Raw genomic sequence first — 23,218 nt, forward strand, 5'->3', positions numbered from 1 at the left:
TCAAATAAAATATATTATTAATAAAAATATTTATATTTTTTATTAGTTCTGTACTATTCATTTTCTCGAATTATTATTTTTTTTTTTATGATCTTCTACTTCGAACAAATTATTGTACGTACCGCCTGTTAAAACAAATTTCATTTATAGTTATTAAATGCAGTCAATCATCGAAGTAATAAAAAGGTTTTGATGACATCTCACATCAAAGACAGCGCAAATGATACCGTTTGTTATATAATATGAATTATGAAATATTTATAATTCCTTCATAAAATTACTTCTAAACTTATGCGAAACGAGGTTAATGTACATAATAAATGCGTGCAATGTAGCTAATAATAACTCAGTAAAGACATCAGATTTAAATCTGCTATCCATTAAAAATGCAAACCTGTCTTGTTTTGCGTAGGTACAGGCGACAAACAATGTACCTACTTATAAAATGGAAAAATTCAAATACGAAATTAATTTGAAAACGTTACGCGGAAAAAAAAATTAGAAGATAAACAAAATTCACTGAACATAATAACCAGGTTTTCATTGAAAATATAATATATGAAAGGTAGAACACGAGGACCAAAATGCCCTGCGGATAAAAAAAAATGGAAATATCCAACTGAAGTGATAATAAAATAGTTCTCTTCTAATACTATTTTATATTTATCCGGTTGATTATGATTTGTTTTTTATGCCACAATGCTTAGTAAGCGCATCGTGTTGTTTATTGTATTCTGTTCCGACGAGATAACCAATAGATATTATATTAATAACTGTTTTAATAAAAGAATTTATTATGTTTTCAACGAGCTACTCTCTCGATTAATTCCGGTATAGTGGTTTTCTGCTCAATTCGATTTCAAATTCAGCGCAAAACGGTTTATTTGGATTTTTTTTTTGTATGTGCACGTCGGTATGATTGGCAAACACCATCCGCTCGGTTTTTATTTTTTTTTAATCACCAGCATTAATATACCATTGGGGTTTCATCGCGAAATAATTATTTGGTTTTAATCCGAATATGAATGACAAGGAAATAACCAATATATACGAGTAGTTAAACGAAATAAAATTGTATTCGATACAAAATATCCTTCGCCATAAAATTGTCATTTTTCAATAGCATACACTACAAAAAATGTATTTGCACATTTTTGGTCTCTCTATAAATGCGTTTTTTGCGTGTATTGCACATAGTATAAATCCCATGATGTAACCATCAAGTATCGCATTATTAAAAATAATTGTCCACTGAAAATATATTAAAATGGAAAAAAAAATTTAATCAAGTAGCTTATTAATTATTTATTATGAAATTAGCGACCTAATAAAATTAGTGGTAGGTATTCTAAATTATTCTGGATTTGCACAAAAAACGCTGTTTCAGCCACTAAAAAATACTATAAATATTTATTTGGATTTTGATGAAAATTTGTTTAAAAGAACACTTAATCTAAAATATAAATAAATGCTTTTGGTTGAAATCTAAAAATCCCAATTCCGAAAACAATTATCGTCATAGTGTAGTGTTTTTTTTTTTTTGTGAAAATCCGGTTTTACATCACTAATTAAAATATTGTGTTAGTACAGTTATAGTCAAGTGGTCAACGGTAAAGTAAAAATGTAGATTTATTGATTTATTTCTCACAAAGAATACTGGGTAAAGATGCGAAACTAAAACTGTATATATATTATATAGCTCATATCAATAACACTCCACACGGTTAAATAGAAGTTTTTGTTTACTTTAGGCGCACCACTAGAAAATTCAATATTTACTGTTTCCTGAAACCAAACAGAAATCCAATGTTTCGTAAAAAAAATTAATTAAAATCTATTTTGATTATTTGATCAAAACTTAAAAAACAAACGTAATATATTTACATACCGGACATAAAAACCAATATGTCAGTGGTAACGGGCAGCCAATCAAAATGGATTTTATGAGTGCACGGTAAAATAGTAATACCTAGTAGTAATGCATATAGTAAAATTGCTATCCCCTCACGCTGCCATTTTGTTTCTGAAGATAACAATAATTCGAAACGATGTGCAATAACCCCTGTATATTTCAACCGCGGTTGTTATGGTTAGGGTAGTAATTAAATCAATGGCGAGGGATGCATATAATTATAATACTATATTATATTGTAAACCGTATATATATATTAATTTTAATTAAATCGGTTAACTGTATTTAGTCTGATGTTAGATTTACACTAGCACACAATGCGGTAATGGTGCTTACATTATTGAATTCTAGTCAATGGGTGCTCGTACGGGTGGTTGACTTCACGAGGACCGGTAATGAATGCATGCTTGCATGCGGACATGGAAAACAAAACTAAAAATGCCTACCATAATGCAATTAAAAAAAAAAATTGGTGTTGTGATGCAAAATATCGCTGGCACTACCGCGACGGGTAGGGATTTTTTGCCATATTTTTAATTTCCACTTCTCATTGTTTTGTGAGCGCACTGCACTCGCAAGCCATCGGGGTAACAACGGTCGCACTGTATAGTCACGCATAATTTAACGGAAATTTTAATTAAAACACTAACTCTACCATGCGGCAGCCATTTCCTCCCGGTGGATAATTAATTTTACCCCATAACTCTGTAGTATAATATGTTCTTTGTCCGTTAAAAAAACAAAAAAAATTATATACAAGTACAAGTACATCACTGAACTGAATACACGGAACGTCGAACGCACATTGCCAAAAGTAGTCGGCTGTTTATGAAAATGTCCCACTAGGCCACCATATTGAGAACAGGTTTTTCTATGATTTATCAAATATACAATACTGTGTTATCACAGTAGAACTAGCCAACTTTTGAAAGAGATAACGGTTACCTTGAAAAAGTAACTTGGCACTCGTTTGATTTCCACGAAATTGTAAACAACATGGCGCTGTCATCCTAAGTCGGGACATCATTCAGCAATGTACCAACCCCCTCCCCCCCCTGTTTTTTGTAACTAAATATTGCTGTTATAACGCTAATTATGGAATTGTATATTTGTGTTTATCCGCAGAGAGCAACCGGACCTTGGCTCCTTGGTCAAAGTCACCCGTGTTCACGTTGCATTTGGTCAAGCAAGGCGAACATTTGCTGTTGCCGTGTGACGTTTACGGGTTCCCGCCACCTCAAGTATCGTAAGTATCGTAGGGTCGAGCAATTATTAATACCTTGGCTGTGGGTTAACACGATTAAGACTAGATGAGAGTGAAGATAGAGAATGATAACGTAAAATAGTAAAACTCACTGGGCCGTTGTTGGGGTTACTTTCCCGGGTCGTTTTGTGCATGCAAACAGTTTCTATGTTGATGTGTTCGAAAAGCAATCAGAGCTCTTCAAGTGGAAATCAACAAACGCCAGATTTACTTTCGACGAGCCATCCGAGTTTGGATACAAACGCTATTTTCTCGCGACCATTGGGTTGCAACTAAGACCGTTTGTGGTAAACAAACACATCAAACAAACGCTAGCATAATAGACTAACATAATATTCATTTCCCACGTCTCCGCCAAAACATCAAGCGGTGGTTTATGTTAATCTTTTTAGAGTCAAGCAACGGCGAAACTTTTATTTGACGAAAAATAATTATTATTCGTTGTTTTAATTAGACGAGAAGCAAAGAGAAAAAAAAGTACCAACTTGATAAATAACCACAACAACCCGGGGGGAAATGTCCGGAACGACGACAGTTAATTTCTTAATGTTAATTTAAAAACGTCGAGAATACCGTGAAAAAGTTTTTCGCTTTAATTAAACGCATTACAGTAATCTATTTATACGTCGGCGAAAGCGTTTGGCCGAAAGAAAACGGCCATTCGTCGAGCAGTAATACTTCAGAGTCACCGTTAAACATAAGAACGATCAGCGTTTCTTATCCCTTTTATCCCTCTCTGACCACAAAAACATGTATTGTCGATGCTGTCGAATTGTCACACTTGCCTAAATGAAAACATAAAAAATTTGAAAAATCGAACGAAAATTCTTCTATTTTTCACTTAATGATACTGTTTAGAATTTTACGGATAATAAGAAACTGATAAATAAATTGAAGGGGCAGCATAGCGAAGTGGACAACTGATGATACACTATGATAATATGATGAATTGACCTAAAACAAAAAAAAAAACCTAAGAAATATTTAGAAAACTATTTACTTCACAAAATTGTATGTACTAACCGATTCATCCGAGATATTTAGTGCAATACACAGTCGAATATGGTAGCGGTTTTCGGCACCGAAGAAGATAGTCTAGAGAAGACAATGGTTTCTATTTTATGCGTACCGAACGTCAATACGTTGCTTGTCATATCCTTTACTACTTCAGTGTATATGACAAGGAGCTAGACGAGAACTCTGAACACTGTCCCGGAATGTAATTACTCAAAGTGGTTTTCATTCATTCGTCGTCCTCGTCATCGTCGTGGTCTTAACGCAATAACCTTGCCGTTGGCACCCGAAGTGCATCGTAACGCGTATCAGATATCATAGTGTTTTCATCTCAACCCATTGTTTTACGGTCCGCAATACCGTCGTACAGCTAATTCAATTTTGCATTTACAAAGGTAAAGCATACTCCTAAAAAGCCGCGTCGAAACGACTAGAAATGGTTACTGCGGTTAGCAGTGGGTGTACGGTATTCTACAAAAATCGATGTTCCGTACATTACCAAGAATTCGTGATGGCGAGACACTTGATAGTGGGTATATTACTTCATATAGTACAGTAAAGTTATGTTAATTTACCTTCTCGGATAATTTATCAATCAACGAAAATCATCACTAAGGCCTGGGAGCTAATGCAATTCGCCCGTTTTTACTGAATGGTCAAACAAAGTAGCTAGACAAATTAGCTACCAATTAGAATTCAATTTGAGAAAAACCAAATTCAAAAATTTGTTTTTCATACTTAAACATTGTTCAGGGATTTTTCATATTTACTCATATTTTTTTAATATTTGCATGTTTAAAACGTTTTAAATGTATTTCAATAAACGATTGATGTTCTCAAACTCAAAATGTGGCGAGATTCGGTGCTCAACAAGTGGCACGCACACAGTTGGCCGTCCATTCAGTCGTAGGTCAGTATATGTGCTAAAGCAAAATTCACTTGCCGTCTATAATATAATCTACGCTGACGGAATAATTGTTCGTCCGCAGCCAACAAACTTTAAGCCGAAATCGATAAGGGTGACTATTAATCGGATGCCGACTAGACGACCGGATGAATAAACCATTAACCACTGCAAGATTTACACATCAATTGAGTAATACATAAGACGCTCATGTGGAATTGCTATACGTTGGAAATTGTTTTACAACATGAACGCCGGGGTGCACAATTTGAGTTCCTACTTCCGAGTTGCTTTCCATTTTTTTTTTTTTTTTTTTTATGGATAACATGCCCGATAAATAATTATACAACTTAACTGCAAAGTTTATCTAACAAATCAAAGTGTATAGTTATATGTATTTAACACTCAATCGTCGCAAAGTTTTATTGTCTGCAATATTTTACTGAACTAATGTATTTACAGTCAAACAAAGTAGTAGTTAAATAAATGAATAATAAAAATAAAATCGCTTTTTTAACAGCTAACACTTGTATATCTCGGGTAAGTTTTATATTTAAAATACAATTTTTTGCCGTAAAGTTTTTAGTGCATTTTAATACTTCCTCGAGCTTGGCACCGCCTATTTATTAACGGGTTATATTTTACGATAATGTTTTAAAATCGTAACATTAAAGACACGAGGCTGCGTTTAAAATTGAATTTTTACCATCCCGCGCCAAATATTGGACGGACGAGTGGGAAATTGTTTCTTAAACCTATACACGTATATATAATATACATATGTGTGTGTTATATTGTTATATTGCCGTCGCTGTAAAATCAAATTAACGCGTATAACAATATGTCCCGTGAGATTAGCGGGCTCTGGTACACGGTCGTTCATTAAGAAACTTGTCACGTTCGATACCGCTTGCGCCGACTGACAAACAAAACAAAAATAAGCATAATACAAAATATATTTCATTAATTGTTCGGTAAAATTAATGAGCCGGAGCTCGTACATAATTAACGCCCCGCGAGTTTAACGGTTTTATAAATAACAATCAATTATAATAATAATTATTATTATTATTATTACCTACCCCGAGACGAGTACCTAACGTCGTAACATTGAAAATGCCAACAAAGTTTCCCAAGACAATAACCATCCTCTATGTTCTATTAAAATCACTCTTGATTAAAGCCTGTAATAATTATTTTCCGAGAGGAATTTGCCGTTCCCCGGAAAACTATTTTATATCAATCTAAAAGTTGCCCGGGTCTTTAAGGCGACCATTTTGCTATTAACACTTTATATTGCCCTCCCCGCGTTTTACCCACTATACCGTGAAATCGAAATTAACGACTGATGCGACGCCATCAAATTTTAAACGCCGATAATCCATAATTTTGAACGCATCCTTATCTTGAACGACTAATCGAAAACTCTAATCTATAATATAATATAGTGACTGTTGTGAATCCTATTAAAATGTTTAGCAAGTACGAGTACGCCTCTTTGTTTCTTTATAATTCATGATTGGGATCCCCTATTTTTTTTTTTCGACAGTGACTCTCTGTATCTGAAATTTATAGGATAGATAGTATAGGTAGTAAAACTTTACTTGTGTTTGGTTTGTATGCAGTTTTGAGCGAACAAGTTAAATTTCTATACACCCAAAACAAAAATAAAGTAATACATCTAACAACATTCCATTGGATAAAGAAAAATATCGTCAATTCCATTATATTGCTACCAACTGTTGGTCAACATTTTAAATCATCATATAGGTGTGTAAACTATGGTTTTAAACACTTAATTAGTATTAGGTATGCATGTTACACTCAATAAAGATTTTAAAACTAGGGTTTGAAAATAATAATTTGTTTTTAAATTGGTACTCAAAAGTTACAACTATATTATGATATAGTTTTAAAATTTGAGTTTTGTTCCTTATAATTTATCATTTTATTGTTACTTTTGATATTGATTTAAAGGGAAATCACTTCGAAATAATAATTAACTCAGGATAAGTTATTCAGAAATATTATTCGTGTTATAATAATTTATATGGTTAAATAAGAGAGTAGTGAAAATTATAAGTAGCTTGCACAAATTCATATATAATTTGCTATTTGAATAAAGTAAAAAAAAATTGTATTTTGTATTAAAAATAAATGCAAAGTAGACTTAAAATGAAAAATAATTCTCAAAAATAGAATCTTATCAAATACATTATATTGAGATCTTTAAAAAGCCTAAAAAAAATGTTAATCTATGTTGAACGTCATATGACGACAGTTAATCACAATTAATCAATACCTTTAAAGAAAAGCTCTCCAGTTCATATTTCTCGATCAAAGTTAAAAACACAAAGTGTAGTGGATAAATAATAATATATATAAAAAAAAGTTTGTATTTATTATTGATCTAAGTTTTAAATAGATAATGGTACGGATTTTCTCCATACCCGTGCACTTCCTTAGACGAGAAACTAATAAAAACAATAAAATATATTTTGTGGTTTGTTAGAAGCCAACTAAAAAGGACACACAGACAATATAGAACAATAAGACTTTCGTGGCCGGTCAAAAACGAGTGACAAGATTGCTGAAAATAAGTAAAATTCATCATCGGCATTGATCTAGATCTGACAGTCGAGCCGAGGCATTAACCGTCCGCCAGAGTAAAGCCTCGTCCTAACCTCCGTCAAAAAGTTTTAAGAAAACATCAACAGATAACCGTGTGACGGTGACATACACCAGTGAGAGAAGTTTGGATATCCACCGTCAATATTTTATGCCCCGTGACAACGCCGTTTGATGTCTATTAAAATGAGTCCACAAGTCTATTCAAAGGGTTCTCAACTGAGCTTGTGGTTGGGATGAATTAGTAATATAGCCGTGGTTCGCCAAGTAAAGCACTTAAAATCATTAAAATAAGCGTTTAAATACTCCTTTATTTTGGCGTCCAAAACGGAATGTCAAGGATTTACCAAGTAGGAGATTATTGGTTGGCGGTAATGTTTTTTTTTTTTATGAATAATATTGTTGTTAATTGTATGCAAATATGATTCGCCTGTATATATGTACACGTGATATCCGCACGGTCCATTTTGGCTTGTCCTGATTTGGTTATAATCAAAATTCATGACGTTTCGATTTCGGCTAAACAGATAATTGCATTGGATATTTCCGGTTTTTGAATGATACGTATCGGAATTACCATAAATCCTATTAAATTCATTACCATAAGTATAGGTGTTATAATCGAAAACCCCAACGCAATGCATAGGAATTATTCGATTATGGCCGGCAGAATAATTTATCGAAAGTCACATTCGATAAAAAAAAAATCAAATCCTCATTGATGTTATATCGCTTTTAAAATGCATATTGTCACTCGTTTTTGTATATTACAATTTTTTTATCATGCTCTATCCGAGCCGAGGACTTCGAGCAAACTGATGACTTTTTTATTGTTTAGCCGTAGACTCAGACTTACTGCGAATTCTACGCTAATAAAACTTGTAGCTAATCGCGTTCAGTGTATAGTAATATCAATCTCTATCACATCCATTGTTGAAGTTTAAAACCGTACAACTGTAAAATCAACGGAAACGGGATGAACACAAATGGCCGGCTATTACCGTATAAGTCTTTTACCGAGAATTATATTCATGCACGACCGGCTGATTTTATAATTTAAGACGGACCAACGGTAAAATTAACGCAGAGTGCGACGATCGAGCGATTTAAGTGATTTAACCCTACGAACACGCTAACCAAGTACACGAGATCTCTATGAAATGTATAAGCCAAAGACGAAAACACCTTACTTAAGAAATGGTCTTGGGTTAGCTTGAATTCGAGCCGAGAAATTTTAATGAGAAACGGTCCGCCAAGGTCATTTAATCAAAACCGTAAAATTTTAAACTACCAGAAGAGCTACATTTCTATCATTTATCTATATATATTTATCTAAATATAAGCCATTCAAATACATAATAGTTTATGTTATGCAATCGAAAATTGAAAAAATTCCACAAACATTCAGTTAGCATAACTGAGGTAAACTCTTATACTTACTTATGAAATGTTGTTGAACGGATGCTATGTTATCTCTTTATTCACAACTAGTATATTTATAACCACTTTGTAAACACAAACATTGAACATTTATCGACGGTATTTTTTACGGTTATATATGGAGTTATATGTTATAAACGGTCGTTTAAAATATGTAATATAACGCTTCGAACTGTATATTTTGAATTTTTTACGTTTTGAAGAATATATTAATATTCTAGCTAACAAAGGAAAATATAAGACTTTAATGGAACGTTGATATTCTTGTAAGCTTTAAGCGAGTAGAGGAAAATACAACTAATTTTATTTATTCATATTGAACATAGCTTCCGTAGGAAATTCTCATAAGACGTTAAAAAAGAGCATACATACTAGTAGTGTATGTGTGCTCATTCATGACGTACATTATATACTTGTTATAACCAATAAGAGAGGGGAGGCGGAAAACAACAGGTAGGATTAATTGTCATTATTAAACAATTTTTAACTTGGACAGGTGGACATCTGGCACATCAGCGGACCAGGAATTTAGCGAACCACCGGCTGGAGTGGAAAAGAAAAAATATCCCATGAACTTTTTTCGTTTGCGGTCTGTTCAAAAGTCGGATGCAGGCAATTACACTTGTACGGCGTCAAACGTTGCCGGCCATCTGAGACTCCACCATCGTGTCATCGTCATCCCGGACATGAGTGCTCAAGTAGTACCCTCTCACTATGAAATCGAGGCAGGCCGGTCGACTTCATTCACTTGCATCACATCCAGTAACGACGAAAACGTGAGTACACCATCGTGTCCATTACAATTCCTCGATTCTGTACGGTTTTCAAAACAAAATCGTATCAAATTATTTTATTCAAATCGTTTATTACCTTTCATGTGTATTTTTTGAACTGTGACCTGGTACCTACTCCCGTTTTGGTGTTTTTGATGTATTTACATGGCATTGTTACTAAAATTTTGTTATAAGGAAAAACAAGAAATAGGGATTATAAAAAAAAAATTTAATCCAGAATGAAAGCGTTATCGTTGACATAATACGACATTGTCATATGTCTTTCTTAAATTTGTGTGTAACGTTTAATCCAATAATACTTTGTGTATAAATTGTAAAATATAAGCACAAATCAAAATCTTGGTGTAATATTTAATCATTGTATGCCAAAGATTTTTCGCTACTGAATAAACAACACAGTCATAAAACATGTCAATATTTATTTGGTTCTATATAAAATGTACAACGTCCATGTGAATTTAACTGATTTATTAATCCAAACAAGGCGACGAGTAATACGCGTTCTCATAATCCTAATTGTAGTTTATATGACTGTTATCCGATTTGAGCGGAAATAATATAATATGAATTCATGGCATGTTATAAAAAATACCTACTTTAATTGAAGGTAAAAAATAAATCCAAAGTCATTATCTATATGTTATCTAATATCCGTCAATAATAACGGCGATACATAACTTAAGCAAACTATCCATCTCCCGCATACCATGGCTAAGCTCTCGATTTCTTACATTACTTGCGTGAAATATGTATTCAAAAACGAAGTCGCATTTTAATATTTGTAATTGTCAAAAATAAACCCAAACGGTGAACGATTGGAATTATTACAGTCGTTGCTCCTTTTTGATTCTCGAGCAAATTTATTCAAATACTCATATCAGCTCAGTTACTAACTTATAAATTTATATTTACAAGTTCAGCGTGGGAAAAAACGTTTTAAATATAATTGTTGCTTCTTATGCATTTGATCGATTGACTGCGATACCTAGTTGCATTATATTAACAGGAATATGTACTTTGGGTGGCGCTCGATAAAAAATTTAAAAGTTAAAATGAGGGGAGGGAAAGAGAAAAGAAAAGGGAGGGTAATTTATCAAAACTAAAAACAACGAATATCAGGTTGTCATAAAACATATTCATGATACACAATGTCTTTCCTTTGAAGGAAATATTTCACCCTTTGTTTTGGATAAAGAAGTGTCTGTGCTCGTTAAGTTTAATGACATTTATTAGTTTTCAACCGTAATCACGTTGTATCATTAAACTTGATCATTAAAAAGGTAACCAATTTTCCAAAATTTAAATCCGAGTATGAGATGTAATTTAGCGTGACGTGCCTATAACGATAAAATCAATACAACTACGAGTTCGAACACAGTAAGTACAATTTAGTAGCAGTAGTAAGTACGCAATGATTTCTTATTCGTTTCGATGAACACGCAGTCGAAAATAAAAGGGATAAAATGTGATAACGGGTCATTTATAGTTGCATTAAATGGTCCGAAGATTTATCGGTTTCGGAAATACGCCGTTAATGTAAATAATATTCCAATGTAGATTTCTGGTATAAAAAAAGACAAAGATCGACATGAACGTTTACGTTTTTATCGTGACAACGATATTATACACATTACTTGATATTACAAGCAATCCATAATGTGTAAGCCGGAAAACAACCGGAGAAATGGTTCTGTTTCAGATGCAAACAAATTGATATAATTTCAAGAAGGCGTATATTCCAACAGTCAAGTGAATTCGGAAATAAATCCTCTGCGAGCCATCGCCGTTTTTCTCAATCCTAACCCGCCTTACCCCATCGTGAATAAGATCAGATCATTTTGCACTGTGTTCTTTTGAAACCAATAACGTTATTCGATTTCTGATTTTCATGCGAAAAGCGTTTTCAAACTAAAGTTTCCGACTATATTTGATTTGTATTGATTTCTTTCGATATTGTATCCTTTTTGAAATTAAAAGGCGTCAATATCTTGATATAAGAATCTTTTATGATATTATTGATAATTTTGTCATCTAAAAGGTCTGGATATCGTCTGGTGGATTTTCAATTATAGCAGTTTCCCACTTTGTCAAATCATATTTTAAACACAGTTTCGTTATATTTTCACTTATAAAAATATTCTTCAATTTTTTCCACTTTCTAATCGAAGGACTATACAAACTTAGTACATATTCAGCTGAAAATAATTATTTGAAATACTTTTAAAATGGGACTAATAATAACTCAGTTGGATAACTATTTTCTACAAACACTGTTTTTCTAAAACCAATTTAACGGATTACATTTTTAAGTACAATATTGATAAAAAAAAATACATAAGCTGTTATCTATGACCGTTAGATTTGTAAAAAAATATAAAAATAATAAAGTATTAAAAAGTTAACTTGCTTACAAGTAAGCAATAAAGTAGTAGTAAGAAGTAAAGAAGTAGTAATAAACTACTTCCATTTGGAACAAGGAATAAAGAAAGCACCCAATAATAATTGCAATGTAGATTTTGATATTCTCATAACTTATCCCCAAAATACATTAAGTGCTTTAAACAATTTGTTTTCCTCCAACAAAAAGACGATGTTATCAGTTTCAATAACACATTATAAACAAAACCTTTTTTAGACTTTTTGTTCTTGTAAATTAATATTTTCCCATGACGAAGAAATTCCACTAAAAACATATTTTCTATTTATACATCATTACAATATGTTTCTAATAAAATAGTGTCCCAAGTATTAATTATTAAAAATGTTTGTTATTTCAAGTATTTTCCCCCAAATAATATTACTAGTAATAGTAATCGAATTCTAACTTAAATTACCAAATAATAGAACTGATAAAAAAATATTATAAATTAATATATTAGTAGGTAAGTTTTTTGTTAGCCTTCATTATGATATGAATGGATTTTTTTCTTAGAAACAAGTCAAAACTTTCAGAACACGCTTACAGTTGAATAACATAGAATTAAGTACGACAAAAATGGAAAGTCAAACGCAAGTCATTAATAACTCGCATAGAATTCTTAGTTATTAAGAAAGCAATAACAACAAAATAATATCGTTTTTTTTTTTTTAGTTATTTTAATTAAAGGAAACGTAACAGCTATTTCTGTTTCGACAATACACCGTTTACAAGTTACAACCTTTTAGCGTTGGTCACATTCCTGTCAAACATTATTGCGTGACTGGCACCGTTTTTGTACGGTTTAAACTTTTAACTTTAGGTCACAAAGCAGAACAAAAAAATAATAACTAACCATGAACTTATACTTGTTACTACAGGGTACCGCACAAGATTTACACAATTTACAGTTATATTTTATATTTTACTAATTTTAAAACCCAGCTTCTTTACATTTTCAAAAGTATTCATTTGGAACAAAATACAATTTAACCGAGCATTAGTTTTATTTTTCACGTTGAACACTTGTCTGAGAGGGAAAATTTAGTTTATTTAACACTGAAAATGATCAATTAATAGGAATGAGTACTCTTGGAGTATAAGCTCTACCGTGATAAAAATAAAACTGACAGTAAACCGTTTAAACGGCTAATTACTTTTCCTCAGAGTAAATTACAATTATATAATACCATTTCTACCCACGTTTATGTAACCACACTCCAAAAACCTCTCTTGTTGGTGTTTAATAGGTTTCCATAAGGAAGCGATGAGAATAATAAATAAGTAAAGGTATGATAACCAAACGAAAAATCCTAAAGCGATTATCTTTAAACGAAACGTGGTCATAGATGAATTACTACAAATTAAAGTGATAAAATCATTTTCAAATAAATGCTCCGTTGTGAATCTGCAATGGTAGAAATACAAATAGCGGTAAAAGCAAAAGCGCTGTACTTAATGACAATAATGTGTTTATAAATGTAATTTTAGTATCTCTAGATATTAATTTAGGGACCCATACATTATCATAGTATTTAAAAATATAATGAAAATATGTTCAAATACCTGTTGATTCAAATACACACACACGTAGCAACCTAGAAATCAACTGCAGTCAAAGTTTCTCCTTAATAAAAAAAATAAATGTTAATCTTATCGGTCCATACCGAATCTACCTTTATTCTAATTTTCAGACCTTAAACCCTATTACTTCACTAAAAAAAGCGAAATAAAAGAAAGTTTCCACCCTTCTCTAAGGGCTTATGATACTTTTTTGGTTTGCCAACGTTTATCGGTAGTACCAGGCCCTGGACACTGATCAAAGTTAACACGGAGAAGAAGATACCACACAAAAACGCGGCGGCCATCTTCTTAAAGCTACACCACTATAATTACCTATAAATTATTATTTTTAGTTTTGTATAGATATAAAACATAATACTTAATATGTTTTTTACAAAATAGTCGTCAATTTTTTTCTTTACATTAAAAGTGACTCTTCGCTTTAATTTGTTTTGTGGTAGAATTATGTTTAAAAAATATTGAATATCCATAAAAATTTGGAACTAATTCAACCATTTTTAAAAAAGTTTTAGAAAGCCCTAATTTTAAGATACTCGTATGACATTATTGACGGGAAAGAGGCACATAAAATATGTACATTTTTTTATCGTTTTCCCTCGATTTTGAAGTAGAAGGGATGCACTTTTTTAATTGTTTACTTAACAGAATACTATTCAGGTACGATTTCTGATCTATAGAGTTACTGAATAAAGAAATGGGTTAAGCGGTTTAGAAGATACAGTGGGTCAGCACTAATCAGCTCCGGATCGAAGCCAAAAAACAAAGATTAACGTCCCATTCAATAAAATAATCCATTTTTTCGCGACAAAGATCAACCTTAACAATAATCCTTGATTAGACTGATATTGTTTTTGAGTGTTGTAATATGAGTACACATCGAACCATAAGTCAGTTATCGAGTGAGTGTTATCACTAATATTTGTCTCTCGGTTAAGAGCTAAAATTGATCTGTCTTTCTTCATTAGACTTGAGAGTTTAAATACGTAGTCGACGACTGGTGGGGGGGGGGTTACACCAACGCACAATGTCCACAAGGAAAACATTACTTTATGCCACGGTTGGTTTTAAGGTCTTTTACCCCATAAACGTTAAACGGCAATGACTCGTGAACCACTCACTTAATACTCGAGTGGAATTTTTGAAACGAGTTCCATAATAATCTGCTATACATAAAAAAAAGGCATTCATGAACCCGGTTAATGTGGTCGAAGACTATTATAGTGACCGCCTGAAAAATGTAGTATAATTCATAAAATTATCAACAAAAAAAAACAAAACGTTTGCAACAGTCCACGAAACAATAAATATAAAAATAAAACAAAATATAACAATGCTAACAATAGCGGCAAGTTCAACTATTGATATATTATTAATCAAGCCCACGCTGTTTAATTTTTTTCTCGGACAAATTTACAACTGTTATAGGAATAAAATATGTTTTAAAAACAATTAGTTAAAGTAATTTAAAAAAAAAACAATTTCAATTGGAGTATAAAAATAAACACATATAATTTGGTAATTAATAATTATATTTATTTATAAAAACTCCTGGACTGCTCTTTATGACGTGTTGCACTCCTTTTAGATAGCAACGATTAAAAGTAGTATCCGCAATTAAAATATGATTTAATTTTAAAATAAAACACTTATCTTTTTTAAAGTTGCTTTTGGTTAAATTTAAGTACCTACGTTTATTCGTATAATAATATCTTATTACGAAAACGCCTGAATAACGTTTATAAAATAATCTTGCTAATCTCTTCGCGGTAGTTACCGGGGTGAGTCACCTATATAGCTGACTATATTATAGTATCTCTTTAATATTAATGGAAAATATTTACATAACATAATTAAAAATGAATTTTATATTAAGACCTATATTTTTGTTAATTACTAAGTCTGAATCAATACGAACCGCTTAATCTAATTCTTGATTCGTTTTAAAAATGTAGACTAAAATTATTCAAAGAGCAGAAGAATTGTGCATTAACTATTTAGCCGTTTGCCCGAGACTTGCGTTCAATAACAGAGATACCTACATGGACCTTATTTGTCATATTCATACATACAGACAGAATTGTATCTTAATAGTGCATTGTGTTCGCAATTTAATCCCAGTAAGATGGTTATCGATTTTTCTTCTTTACCGTGTAAGTAAGACTTATGCACGGATTATAAGATTGATCGCCCAATCTCGATTATATACTGTGTAATGTTAGAAAAGTCAGAGAGAAAAGTAAATGGGGTACACACGGCGGAGGACCCAGAGGACATACGAACTTATTATCACAAAAAAGGCGCCTTTCAAATAGAACGTGAAGGAAAATAATACCCTTCGCTTTTCATTCCTTTTCATGTGCTGTATAATATTATTGTCACGGCTGTGTACATTTGAAATCGAATTTAAAAAGGACGGTCAAAAACAATGTTGGAAAACTCCGCTTTTCAATTATTACTCCGGTGCTATCACGCCAGATTGGCAAGTAGAACAAACCCATGAGAATTTGTCCACAGTGTCCCTGTATGTATAGCATACTTTTTGTAAACCCTTCTTAATAGTAATTCTATATTAAATTACACGGCTTTCTAGGTCTCGCTAAGCAAAATAGAAATATATTATAGCGCAGTTGAACATTCCGAATAAGTCAACATCATAATAATAAGATTTATCAAAACTAATAATACGCGTCAAAGCTGACATGGAAAATTCCAATGTTTAACGTTTAATTTTTACTTATCGGTAAACCTAAGATCATTTAAAGACTATTAAAAGCATGGGTCTCATTTTTTAAGACCATCGAGCCATTATAATCTAGTAACAACCGTTTTTTATTTGTCCATTTCAACTCGGACATTTTATGTCTTCACTTGTTTGGAATCGTTGCGATTTTTTTTTTGGTGGAAAACTAAACTCCATGTCATGAAGAAGACTAGTCACTAGGTACTGTAAAATAATGTCATAATGATATTATCAGCATTGTCAATAGCTTTTGGTTTCATCGTTCAGACCAAAGATGTAGGCAATAAGAAGAATTTGCGCGATAAGGATGTCGATTACCGTTAGAGCTCTTGGTGGTTTTCATGGGAATAACGACCGGGCGAATGCGCTTAACAAAAAGGACAATAAGCTCCAGATCGAATCGTATTGACTACACACTTAAGTTATTTTTTTGTTTAGTCAATTTCAAAGGGTTTACATACTGTTTTTTGGCATAAAATGACACAATATATACATTGCAAGACAGTCTTTTTGACGTGTGTTCCGCTTCGGTGTTATACATATTAAACAAATTATTTTTTTTTTATTTAACCAACGAGTTGGCTTGTGGGCATTGTTGATAACTGCTATTCACCTGGTGTTTGGAAACTAACGGCACAACTGAGCGACATCGACATTAATGTGGGAGCGATAATTCCACTGATAGTACTGCATTTCGAATGTAATCGAAGAACAATATCAAGATCGACTTTAAATAAACAAACGACTTTTATATAATTTGAATCGTTCGATCGACCGACGGATAAAAAGTCCCAATGACCTCTAGTGTAATTGCTTCGAAGAAAAAAAAATGTATAAAGAGCTTTTCTATCATTATTATAAAATTCCTACATCGATCAGAAACATTGCAAAGCTTCGAATAACCGAATTTATTAGCTGTTATTACATCATTATTTTGTTTCATTAATTGATTTGTCAGATATAAACTACCGTTCAAATGTATGGTGTTTGGTTATATAAGGATTACAAACAAGTAGGTCATATGATATTATGATTTTTTTATTAATAAGTATCAAGAAATAGCTTAAAATGTATCCAAAAATTGTACTTAAAGAGCAAAAAAAAAAACCGAAAAACTATTTTCATTCGTCATGCAAGTTGACTAAATTTTGATTCTAGGCTTTTGTTGAACAGGGCCAAGTCTAAATTTAATTTATCGGACCACTTTTTTTTTTGTGAAAATATTAAAAGTTAAAAAAAATACCTTCTCGGTTTCATATCAAACTAAAGATATTTGCAGCATAGTTTATTAGCCCCACACCTACATAACAAACGTCACAAGCAATAAAATCACTTTTTATAATGTATATTCTTTTTTTAACATCCTCTGCATCAATCACTTTTTCCATTTCCTACTTATGTAATATTCACAGGTTTGATATAGTATGTACATATACTTTGATTTTTGTGTTCAGAAGAAAAAATTCAAATAAATGATGAAAATATGCCCTTTTCGTTTATTTCGTGAAACAAAAATGTTATTTCGATATTAATAAAGGGAAAAAATTGAAACTAATCATGGTTTAAATTTAATTTCACATTTGAATGCTACAATACATGTTGATAGCCTCAGAATATTTTTAATTTAATATTACAGTAATAATAAATTAATAAGAAAAACAGAAGCGTTAACTATAATATCTTTATGATTTACTCAATTTTTTTTTTATCCAAGATTAATCAAAATCCGGTAAATATAAGCTAAAAATTATATACTATCTAAAGCCTAATCATGCAGTTCATTATTTGCAGATATTTTTAAATAATCATATCACAGCAGATCCAAACAGTATTCGGAACAAACAATCATTTAAAATTACCACCATTTAATCAGGATAAATTGAAATTAATCAGTTTACATTTAATGTGATACCTATCGGTGTACATGAAATAATTAAATTGTTCAATATTTATAACATAAAAAGGTGTTTTTATTTTAAACGAATTTATAGTTCAAACAAATAAATTAAAAAACTATTATTTTCTTTGTGGGAAATTTTAATGACACATTATACTTAGTAAGTATACACTAACAGTTTCGTTGAATAATTTATAACAACTTTGCAACATTTTAATTACAACGTTCATAGCGTACAAAAACTGTCAACCGTTCTGAGTATGTACTAAAAAGTAGCTTAAAAAAGCTTTCCTATAAAAAACTTTTTCAAATCAATTTGGTACTTGTCAAATATGAATTATGAGTAATACCCTCGTATTACCTGGAATCCCGTAGAATTGGCTTTTATCTCCGTTGGGGTTTATAACTGTCTTACATAGCTAATTAGTAGCAATCAAGTAAAATTACAATCTTTGTTATTATTATTACTCATTCTGGTATTTTACCCGTAAAAGCTAATCATTATCCCAGTATTGTTTGATCGACAGTAAGACAATGTACAAGCAGATTGCTAATTAGGCTTACGTGGTTTCTACACGCAAATTCAGAGAAAGTAATTTAAAACATGAAATTGAATATTGCCACGAGAAACGACGTTTAATGTTCACCATAATGTATTATTGTGCCTCGTGCGAGTTGTGTGCATGCTCGCAAAAGCCCAAAAGCAAGCACGACACACTATATAATACATAAATGCAGTTGTAGTGCAAAAGTACCCTAAAAAAAACATGGTTGGGTCGCTTTTGATTCCGTGTAAAATATTCAAAACATTACAAATCGTTTTTCGTTGTGTGTAGTGCAAAAGGGTGCCCAGCGGGGATTTATACTGTGTTGTTTTGTTTTTCTGCGTCGGCTTGATAAATTAGTATAAACCCGCCGCAAAGAACAATCTATTAATGTAATAATAGTATAATATATTATTTATATAAACTTAAATATTTGGCGCAAAACAAAGTGCTTTTTTAAAATAATATAAATATATATACTTAATATGCTACAACGATTATTTTCTCGGTAATCCATTTTTCATACCGTAATATAATACTGGAATGCATATTTTAGACTTCCGACCCTTATACGGCCAAACGAGCCGTCTGTTGCATTGCGGCAATGCAGTTTCCCACCATGCAGTTGTTGTATTGACGCTCCGGGGGATTGCCGTCGTGGTTTTTACCTATACCCATAGCCATTAGCCATCCCGGCTAAACGGCCCAGACAATAATTTAACGTCTCTCAAACTAATGCATTTTCAGTGAAATAAATAAACGCAAAACAACATTACAAACGTTAAATTATTATAACGATAATGCGAAGAGCAACGCAAAACGAGACTCAAAACATTTTAATATGATCCAAACAAGTATTTCGTCTCCTACAGTATGATTCCTTTTTTGTTTTTATTTCGAATGACAAATAGTGAGAGAACTGATTTACAATACTAATTGTTTTGTATATACAGTGCCCATGAGGGGGAACTGTTGACCATGTTAGACTTTCTTCCTATCGTATAATACAGGGTATTTTTTTTATCGTGAGCCACTCAATGTGATGTCATTGGGTTTAAATACTAATTGAATTTTTCTTTTGCATAGTGTTTTTAAACAATGTGATCCCAATATCTCACAAATTCTTATGTTTTTTACCCACTCCAAAACTAATTATTTTTACATTAACTTTTGAAACTTAAACGGTAACGTATACATTTTGTTAACTTTTAAAATTAAGAATATTTTACTAAACATTTTTACTGGTTCATAACCAGTTTTGGACAACTATTTTTAAAGTTATAAGAGATTAAAAGTTAGGACGGGGAAAAAGTGCGAGCAGATAAAAATAATACTACATTCTAGTTCTGGAAATAATTTAATTGTTCAGTAAATTATGTTTATATCATATATAATATGTTACGATCGATGAGTCATCTATTACATTAAATTAAAAATTTGTATTAGTTTAGCCATGGTTTCGTTTGATACTAATGTTAATTTTTTTTTATGTAAAATCTGTACTGCTTTTCTTTAAGGGCGTAATTAATGTTAACTTTGACGTTCAAACAGTTAAAAGCTAAATCATTCTGCATAGTACAAGCAACCCGTGAGAATAAAATGTAATTATGAAATTTCATTTTAAGCAAAATTTCAGGTAACTCTTGCGTTATTGTTATAGCCCTATCCGACGGCGTCTGGAATAGGCAATTTAGCTACACGGGCGAATGCGTGCTCTCTGCACGTTCGGCAACACCTCTGCAATCTTCTAATCCGTCGGATTACCTTTACCTTAAATCCGCTGGAAGAAAATCATTAAAAGTTTCCAGAACTTAGGTAATTAAGTTTTCACAAACAACTTATCGGCGGTCCATAGATCACATTGCATATTCATCAATTGAAACTAAATTGAGACCAACCTTATCTTAAACGTTAGTAATTGCTTTTATACTTTAGCAATATTCTTCAAAACAATTAACATTTTAAATAACAGCCATTTGTATACAACCGTTTCAAATAAACACTTTATCGTATTAGATTACCAAAAACAGTTTTGAGTGTTACAGATTAAGTACATTCTAATGTTAATTCCGAATCACGTGCACTCCTCATCTGCACTTCTCTGTTCACTTGTATATTTAAACACTAATAACAAATATATAATATCAGTTTTATTTGAATTTGTTTAGCTAAGACGATTATTTTTTATATATAAAGCTACGCTTGCATAAAATTCTGATCAACACGTACAGTCGATAAACCTTTTACACTAGTTACAAATTTAGGTCATGTTTAACTTAACCTAAACTTAGATATCCCTCGCAGAGTTCTCTAACAAATAACCATAAGGGGTTCAAAAAACTTTTTTATCCAAAATAACAATACCGATACTCTTATAGTCCTTTTATCAACTAAAAATATTATTCAGTCAATACTTGGGAGAGATAAAACTTATACAAAAATCCTTACTTTTCAAAAGAAAAGAACAACATACTAGTTTTTTTTCAATTTGAATTTATAAACACTAACTTCTAGTAAAGCTATGGAATCGGGATTTACTCTTTGATATTCCTTCTTTAGGCTGTAATAAATGTATATCGTTAACATAAAGTTCTTTGCGAGAACAGTTTCATTACTCATGAGTACACAGTATTTACATAAAATATACTCTACTATATCAAATTAAAAATATACTAGATAAATATTATTATAACGTATAAAATCCTATTTATTGTTGAATAATTGTATTCATAAAAAAATCGCCTAAATGACGTTTAATAGCATAAATGTCGGTAAATATTTTGCTTACACGGTACACCATAAATATATTCGAAAACATGAATAACATTTACTTGATTATGGCCCAATACAGCTGATATTGTATATGAAAAATGAAGATATTTAAAATATAAACACTGCTGTATGAACAACTTTTAATTATAATTTATAATCATAATTACAAAAATGTTGAAATGTATTCTAAAGGGAAATTTGTTATGCATTCATTACATAATTACTTTGCACATCAAGGAACTATAGAGTATAGATGACTATTTTATTATTTATTTAATTTGTGGTACAACATTTCTCTAAAGAAAACATTTACTATTTATTTTTTACATAAACCCTAATGAAGTTGTTTGGAATTGCGTAACGTGGTATACAATGTTGTAAGAGCTAAAATAAAATGTTTAAAATGTTCTCATACTGTTGTAAGAAGTTATCAGAAGTAAATGGAAATATTGTATTACTTTCGTCAGTATTACATTGTTTTTTTCTTTTTTAAAACAACACGGTTCCTAGAGAAAAAGCCAGATTAACGGTATTTTATCGGCTATTGCATTTCATACAAAGGCAGAGCTTATTTTAATTTTACTGTATAGATAACGATGTCATGTATCTATGTTTTTCTGCCAGGACGGTTTTTATTCGAGAAAAAACCTATATAATTAATGTGGATCAAACACTTTTGAATAATTAATTATTTTGTACTTTTTTTATCTTGTTTAATTGAGCAGCAAATTGTGACCTGGCTTAAAAACGGAGAACCCCGGAAATCGACCTCTTCAACGCCGCCCACATACACACTTAACATCGATTCGGTGCAAAAACATGACCAAGGTATCTATCAGTGTGTGGTCACCAACAAGCTGAATAACGAAATGGCTCAGTCTTTCGCCGAACTCCGTCTTAGTGGTAAGTGATCAACTGTTATAGTAGTTAGTTGAACAAATGAAAAAATGTGAGTTACGTTCGTTAGGTTCTCGACATTTTATATATATCTACCATTAAAAAAACAAAGTAAAGAAAAAAACCCACCTTTTCGGAGGAAAACATAGGTAATATTATGATATTTGTTTCAATATGACTGCTGGTCAACAGGGTTATATCTAAAAAAAAAACAATAAAACCAATACATTTTTTGCTTCACGCCAAAGCTAAAATGAATAATTATTTATTTATTTTGCAAACAACAGTACACAATCGGTAATAAAATTATACAGAAGTTTGCACACTTCCTGTAAGTGAAATTGCTATTATAGTGTAAAGGTAATAATTCAAATATATTAATTTTCTTATGATTTCTCGAGTTATCAACAT

At 31.5% G+C, this 23,218-nt stretch overlaps 1 protein-coding gene across 2 annotated transcripts in view; it reads left to right on the forward strand.

Annotated features, from left to right (window-relative positions):
* LOC126844662 (cell adhesion molecule Dscam2-like) overlaps window positions 1–23,218 on the forward strand; it is a 152,844-nt gene that overhangs the window by 77,550 nt on the left and 52,076 nt on the right. For both annotated transcript variants that reach the window (XM_050583017.1, XM_050583018.1), the window contains exons 6-8: window positions 3,038–3,158; window positions 9,659–9,938; window positions 22,636–22,813. In XM_050583017.1, coding sequence (XP_050438974.1) covers window positions 3,038–3,158; window positions 9,659–9,938; window positions 22,636–22,813 — 579 coding nt within the window. The remainder of the gene's footprint in view (window positions 1–3,037; window positions 3,159–9,658; window positions 9,939–22,635; window positions 22,814–23,218) is intronic.

The sequence above is a fragment of the Adelges cooleyi genome, unplaced genomic scaffold (assembly GCF_023614345.1).
Source record: "Adelges cooleyi isolate 19-005CV unplaced genomic scaffold, UGA_ACOO_1.1 ACOO_flye_CR_arks_rails_tigmint_CR_PRNA_651, whole genome shotgun sequence".
Classification (NCBI taxonomy): domain Eukaryota; kingdom Metazoa; phylum Arthropoda; class Insecta; order Hemiptera; family Adelgidae; genus Adelges; species Adelges cooleyi.